This window comes from Anser brachyrhynchus (genome assembly GCF_964034855.1).
Source record: "Anser brachyrhynchus genome assembly, contig: SCAFFOLD_112, whole genome shotgun sequence".
Taxonomy (NCBI): Eukaryota; Metazoa; Chordata; class Aves; order Anseriformes; family Anatidae; genus Anser; species Anser brachyrhynchus.
In genome coordinates, this window is record NW_027663998.1 from 295,209 (window position 1) to 302,871 (window position 7,663).

The following is a 7,663-nucleotide window of genomic DNA, read 5'->3' on the forward strand; positions in this document are numbered from 1 at the left end:
CTGTCACTGCGGCAACAAAGGGCTGCAATTGCATGCAAAATCTCCAACACCCTCCTTAGCACCCTGCTAGCTCAAGGACTGTGTGGGGCTTCCGTGCCCTGAACGAGTCCACCCTGGCCACATAATGCAGATGTAATGGTCAAGAAAGCACATAGCGTTATCGAAACTTATCAGATCCACAGCTAAACGAAAAGCCCACGCTTCTATATTTCTCCTCCTTCTCCATTCACGGAAGGAAGAGACTGAAAACAAGCAGATTAGTGGTTTACATTTACAGTTAATGTGAAAAATGTTTATTTGTGAAATACATCACGTGTTGTTTCAAGCTACAAAAAACTCTCTCCCACAAAGGAAGGACTTTTGTCCTCAGCATGCAACCCCAGTTACTATCTACCCCAACTTCCTATCTACCAGCGGGCCGCGTTCCCCTGGCACTCAGTCACTCCGCAGCACGGCAGCCACCTTTGTTCTAAGGATGGCAAATTCTACTTAGAAACGCTCTGTGGAAGAGTGATGTTGTCCCCTTTTAACATGATCCGGCCTGCAGCAAAGAGAAGGGAAAGAGGGGATTAGAGAGAGCCCAGAATCCGAGAATAATCTCATGTTTTCAGAAAGTATTTTGTGTGGTTGAGCAGGGTTTTGCCCATCACGCAGAGTCCTGTTCCTGCCAGCTGCCCCACACTCACAAGTCCCACGCCAGCCACCGTCCCCGTTCCAGCAGCACGCTCTCCCTGCTGAAAACCCCAGCACTGGGCGCACATCGTTGCTTCTGTCCACCAGCAGGTGGTAAATAAACACTGCCGCTACCGTGGCTCCCGGCTTTGACTCAGAGATCACAGCAAGTGTGAGAATCGCCCAGGGCCACCGGCTTTAGATGCAGCTGAAAGGAGCTGTGACCAGACTCCTCCAGCCAGTGCAGGCCGCCTGGTATTACACGTTTCAAAGACCAGAACTGGCCTCAGGCAGGGACAGATTCTCCTTCATCCAGCAAAATCAGCAGCTCAAAACTCATCAGGGACAGAGATGTAGCCAGTAATTGCTCACGGAACTTCAACATCAAGGCTCGTCACATGGTTGGTACCTCTCAGTGCTGCTACCTAGAAGGCTCACCCGGGCAGGTTTCAGACCGCGCGTCACTCGGGTTGCACAGACACACGACATACCCAGCTGTTTCCTTGATTTTGTCTTGGAGTGAATCTCCTCTGCGTCGTCCAGCACCGAATTCATGTACTCGTCAAAGCCCTAGAAAGCAGCAACAGTGGCAATTAGTTCAGCAACAACACAAACCATCATCAGCTTTGCTGACCCAGGCTGGACAATGAAGACTAATTGTTAGAGAAGTACGAATTTTTTTTCCCTTGTGCTAGTTTTTCTTGACAAGAGAAAATAGGATTGTGAATGAGGGAAAACAAACTAACGACGTAACGCGGGGTCGTGCTGATACTCACGATGATGCAGCCTTCTATCCGCATGTTCACTTGCTCGTAAAGCCACTCCTGGATCCTCGACAGTGGCAACAGGCACGACTGCAACTGTCCTGGTTCCAGTTAGGACAGAGTTAATTTTTCCTCATAGTAGCTGGTAGGGTGCTATGTTTTGGATTAGGATGAGAAGAGCGCTGATAACATGCTGATGTTTTAATTGTTGCAGAGCAGTGTTTACACCAGGCCAAGGACTTTTCGGCTTCTCGCTCTGTCCTGCCAGCGAGCAGGCTGGGGGTGCAGCAGGAGCTGGGAGGGGACAGACCCAGGACAGCTGACCCAAACCGGCCAAAGGGGTATTCCATACCATCTGGCGTCATGCTAAACAATATATAGGGGTGGCTGGCCGGGGTGGGGGGCCGGGCTGCTCGGGGATAGGCTGGGCATCGGTCAGCGGGTGGTGAGCAATTGCATTGTGCATCACTTGTTTCTTACACATTATTATTATTAATACTATTATCATTATCACTATTATTATTATTGTTATTATTATTTTCCTGTCTTAATAAACTGTCTTTATCTCAACTCACCGGCTTCACTTTCCCGTTTCTCTCCCCCATCCCAGAGAGGGAGGGGGGAGGGTGAGCGAACGGCTGTGTGGTGTTTAGCTGCCAGCCGGGTTAAACCACAACAGCCCTTTTGGCGCCCAACGTGGGGCTCGAAGGGTTGAGATATCGACAGATTTGACCAGAGTGTGTTAAACTAAAATTGGTATAAGTACTGGACCTGCTTAATAGTTGCTAGTCACGATGTTGATTGCCTTAATCTCCAGTCTGCTGTACCTGTATTCCAAATTGAGTTTTATGGTGCGTTACTTTCTGTATGTGCTCCCTGTTGCACTGTTTATCCTTTCCGGGCCCTGGTTTAAGATTGTTATGGTACTGTGCGGTGTAGCAATGGCTTATGAAATGATGAAATATCTGGTCACGACTCTAACCTGGTATTTGTACTCAGCACTGACGTCGACTCTATACTTTGGAACCCATATCTCGGAAACTATTAGCAATTACACCTATTGCCTGTTTTCGTTAGGGAGCCAATCTGTGAAGGGGACAGGGGAAGACATGTTTCCCTACCTGTTCACTCTCCCTTTCTACTTCACCACCACCCTCTTATCCCCCGAGCTAGTTACGGTGGTTCTCCGAGATGTTGAATATCCTTGGGATACTCAGACCAGCCTGCTCTTGTTGTTATGTCTCCTGAATGCGCTTCAGGTTTTGTGGAGGGTTAAACAACTACTCAGGAATCTCATCCGGAGATCTCTCTTGAGGCGGGATAGTTGCGAGTGGCAGGGAGTGTGGGAGGATATGGGCAGGTTTCTAGAGCAGTGGTCACCTCCAGTGTTTTGGACATTCACCCCTGAACAACTGCAAAATCCTAAAAAGCTGGCAGAATGCTTGAAAAAAAGGTGTCATGACTCTGGCAGTTCCAAAGTGACACAAATCACTGTAGCGTGCTGGGGTCTGGCTTGTGCCTATCGAGCTGCAATTGATGCTACTAGCAACCTAGCTCCAGCTCCTGCAGCCGCTCCAGCTCCAGCTCCTGCAGCTGCTCCAGTTCCAGCTCCTGCAGCCGCTCCAGCTCCAGCTCCTGCAGCCGCTCCAGCTCCTGCAGCCGTTCCGGCTCCTGCAGCCGCTCCAGCTCCAGCTCCCACAGCCACTCCAGCCCCTGCAGCCGCTCCAGCTCCAGCTCCTGCAGCAGCTCCAGCTCCTGCAGCTGCTCCCACTCCTGTGGCTGGGTCAGAGAAACGAGCTGTAGCAGTGCAAGTTGACCCCGCAGAGGGTATTCCAACCCCTGTGGCAGACCCTGTGTCTGGGTCAGAGAAACGAGCTGTAGCAGTGCAAGTTGACCCCGCAGAGGGTATTCCAACCCCTGTGGCAGACCCTGTGTCTGGGTCAGAGAAACGAGCTGTAGCAGTGCAAGTTGCCCCTGTAGACAAGGTGAAAAAATGGTATAGAGGCTCAGGTCGTTTACAACGCAAACAGTCTTCTGCTAAGTCTGGGCATACTGAAGACGAGGCTGGGCCATCAAAGGTGCAGGAGACTGAAGATGAGGATGGGGATGTCGAAAAATCAACAGTAACTACCCGGACTCTATACCAGCGTGAGCTACGAGATGTGCGAAAAGATTTTGGTCGCTGTATAGGTGAGCAGCTTGTCACCTGGCTGCTCCGGTGCTGGGACACCGGAGCCAATTATGTGGAATTAGAGGGCAAGGAAGCCAGGCGGCTGGGATCCCTTGCTAGGGACGCATGCATTGACAAAGCAATTGGAGATGGAGCACGATCTCGCAGCCTCTGGAGGCGTCTCCTGTCAGCTGTGCAGGAAAGGTATCCCTTCAAGGAAGAACTTGTATGTCTACCAGGCAAATGGACCACCATGGAGAAGGGAATTCAGTACCTGAGGGAATTGGCCGTACGGGAAGTAATTTATAAGGACCTAGACGACGCACAAACATCCGCAGATCCAGATGCAGTCCGGTGCACACTACCCATGTGGCGGAAGTTTGTACGGAGTGCACCATCATCATATGCCAGCTCATTGGCAATACTAGCCTGGAAAACGGAGGAGAATCCCACAGTGAATGAAGTGACTAAAATACTCCGGCAGTACGAAGGAAATCTCTCCTCTTCCCTAAAGGCCTGTGTCTCAGCTGTGGAGAAACTCTCTGAAGAGGTCCACCAACTTAAAGAGAATTTATCTTCCCCTCCACCTGAACGAACCAGTGTCCACCAGCTAAAAGAGAATGCTTTAGAGAAACTTTCTGAAAAGATCCACCAACTTGAAGAAAGATTATCTTCCCCTTCACCTGAACGAACCAGTGTCCACCAGCTAAAAGAGAATGCTTTGGAGAAACTTTCTGAAAAGATCCACCAACTTGAAGAAAGATTATCTTCCCCTTCACCTGAACGAACCAGTGTCCACCAGCTAAAAGAGAATGCTTTGGAGAAACTTTCTGAAAAGATCCACCAACTTGAAGAAAGATTATCTTCCCCTTCACCTGAACGAACCAGTGTCCACCAGCTAAAAGAGAATACCTTGGAGAAACTTTCTGAAGAGATCCACCAACTTAAAGAGAGTTTATTTTCCTCCCCACCTGTACAAACCAGTGTCTCAGCTATTAGGGGTAAACGTTCATCTATGCAAGGAAGACAATATGGTGGGCACACACACCGCGCCACCCTGTTGTTTTACCTACGTGACCATGGAGAGGACATGAGAAAATGGGATGGAAAATCTACTGTGACCCTAGAGGCACGGGTACGTGAATTGCAAAGGAAAACAATTGGGAAAAAGGAGTTCTCTGAAAGGTTTGCTGCTCCAACTTCCAGCAGGCAGTCCTTTAAACACAGAAATGAAGATTCTGACCAGGACTAGAGGGGCCCTGCCTCCAGCCAGGGGGAGGAAAGGGACAATCGAGTTTATTGGACTGTGTGGATTCGATGGCCTGGCACGTCAGACGCACAGAAGTATAAGGCTTTGGTAGACACCGGTGCACAATGTACTCTAATGCCATCAAGCTATAAAGGGCCAGAGCCCATCTGTATTTATGGTGTGACGGGGGGATCCCAGCAGTTAACTGTATTGGAGGCTGAAGTGAGTCTAACCGGTAATGAGTGGCAAAAGCACCGTATTGTGACTGGCCCAGATGCTCCGTGCATCCTTGGCATAGACTATCTTAGAAGAGGATATTTCAAGGACCCAAAAGGGTTCCGCTGGGCTTTTGGCATAGCTGCTTTGGAGACAGAGGACATTAAACAGTTGTCTACCTTGCCTGGTCTCTCAGAGGACCCTTCTGTTGTGGGGTTGCTGAGGGTTGAAGAACAGCAAGTGCCGATCGCTACCACAACTGTGCACCGGCGGCAATATCGCACCAACCGAGACTCCCTGAGTCCCATCCATAAGCTAATTCGTCAACTGGAGAGCCAAGGAGTGATCAGCAAGACTCATTCACCTTTTAATAGTCCCATATGGCCAGTGCGAAAGTCTAATGGTGAGTGGAGACTAACAGTGGACTATCGTGGCCTGAACGAAGTCACGCCACCACTGAGTGCTGCAGTGCCGGACATGCTAGAACTCCAGTATGAACTGGAATCAAAGGCAGCCAAGTGGTATGCCACAATTGATATCGCTAATGCATTTTTCTCCATCCCTCTAGCAGCACAGTGCAGGCCACAGTTTGCTTTCACTTGGAGGGGAGTCCAATATACTTGGAATCGGCTGCCCCAGGGGTGGAAACACAGCCCTACCATTTGCCATGGACTGATCCAGTCTGCGCTGGAGCAGGGGGAAGCTCCTGAACACCTGCAGTACATCGATGACATCATTGTGTGGGGTGACACTGCAGAAGAAGTTTTCGAGAAAGGGAAGAAAATAGTCCAAATCCTTCTGAAGGCTGGTTTTGCCATAAAACAGAATAAAGTTAAAGGACCTGCACGAGAGATCCAGTTTTTAGGAATAAAATGGCAAGATGGACGCCGTCAAATCCCAATGGATGTGATCAACAAAATAACAGCTATGTCTCCACCAACTAGCAAAAAAGAAACACAAACTTTCCTAGGTGTCGTGGGGTTTTGGAGAATGCATATTCCAAATTACAGTCTGATTGTAAACCCGCTCTACCAAGTAACCCGTAAGAAGAATGCTTTTGAATGGGGCCCTGAGCAACGACAAGCCTTTGAACAAATTAAGCAGGAAATAGTTCATGCAGTAGCCCTCGGGCCAGTCCGAACAGGACCAGATGTAAAGAATGTGCTCTACACCGCAGCCGGAGAGAATGGTCCCACCTGGAGCCTCTGGCAGAAAGAACCTGGGGAAACTCGAGGTCGACCCCTGGGGTTTTGGAGTCGGGGATACAGAGGATCTGAAGCCCGCTATACTCCAACTGAAAAGGAGATATTGGCAGCATATGAAGGAGTTCGATCTGCTTCGGAAGTGGTCGGTACTGAAGCGCAGCTCCTCCTGGCACCCCGACTGCCGGTACTAGGCTGGATGTTCAAAGGAAGGGTCCCCTCTACGCATCATGCAACTGATGCTACATGGAGCAAGTGGGTTGCACTGATTACTCAGCGGGCTCGAATAGGAAACCCCAGTCGCCCAGGAATCTTGGAGGTGATTATGGACTGGCCAGAAGGCAAATACTTTGGGATATCACCAGAGGAGGAGGTGGTTCGTGCTGAAGAAGCCCCCCTGTACAACAAGCTACCAGAAAATGAGAAGAAATATGCCTTGTTCACTGACGGGTCCTGTCGTATTGTGGGAAAGCATCGGAGATGGAAAGCTGCTGTATGGAGTCCTACACGACGAGTTGCAGAAGCTGCTGAGGGAGAAGGTGAATCGAGTCAGTTTGCAGAAGTAAAAGCCATTCAGCTGGCTTTAGATATTGCTGAACGAGAAAAGTGGCCAGTTCTCTATCTCTATACTGATTCATGGATGGTAGCAAATGCCCTGTGGGGGTGGTTACAGCAATGGAAGCAGAACAACTGGCAGCGCAGGGGCAAGCCCATCTGGGCTGCGGCATTGTGGCAAGATATTGCTGCCCGGGTAGAGAACCTGGTTGTAAAGGTACGCCATGTAGATGCTCATGTGCCCAAGAATCGGGCTACTGAAGAACACCAAAACAACCAGCAGGTGGATCAGGCTGCTAAGATTGAAGTGGCTCAGGTGGACCTGGACTGGCAACATAAAGGTGAATTATTTATAGCCCGATGGGCCCATGACACCTCAGGCCATCAAGGTAGAGATGCAACCTACAGATGGGCTCGTGATCGAGGGGTGGACCTGACCATGGACACTACAGCACAGGTTATTCATGACTGTGAAACATGTGCTGCAATCAAGCAAGCCAAACGGTCAAAACCTCTTTGGTATGGAGGACGATGGCTGAAATATAAATATGGAGAGGCCTGGCAGATTGATTACATCACACTCCCTCAAACCCGCAACGGCAAGCGCCACGTACTTACAATGGTGGAAGCAACCACCGGATGGCTGGAAACATATCCTGTGCCCCATGCCACCGCCCGGAACACTATCCTGGGCCTTGAAAAGCAAGTCTTATGGCGACATGGCACCCCAGAGAGAATTGAGTCAGACAACGGGACTCATTTCCGAAACAACCTTATAGACACTTGGGCCAAAGAACATGGTATTGAGTGGGTGTATCACATCCCCTATCATGCA

At 49.8% G+C, this 7,663-nt stretch overlaps 1 protein-coding gene across 1 annotated transcript; it reads right to left on the reverse strand.

Annotated features, from left to right (window-relative positions):
- Nucleotides 1-485: 485 nt before the first annotated feature.
- On the reverse strand, nt 486-1,547 carry LOC308186531 (small nuclear ribonucleoprotein E-like; the record flags this gene model as incomplete). The annotated part of the gene is made up of 3 exons (XM_080608644.1): nt 486-541; nt 1,164-1,242; nt 1,449-1,547. Coding segments are annotated over 3 exons (234 nt in total), but the record flags the coding sequence as incomplete, so codon positions are not given.
- Nucleotides 1,548-7,663: the final 6,116 nt, after the last annotated feature.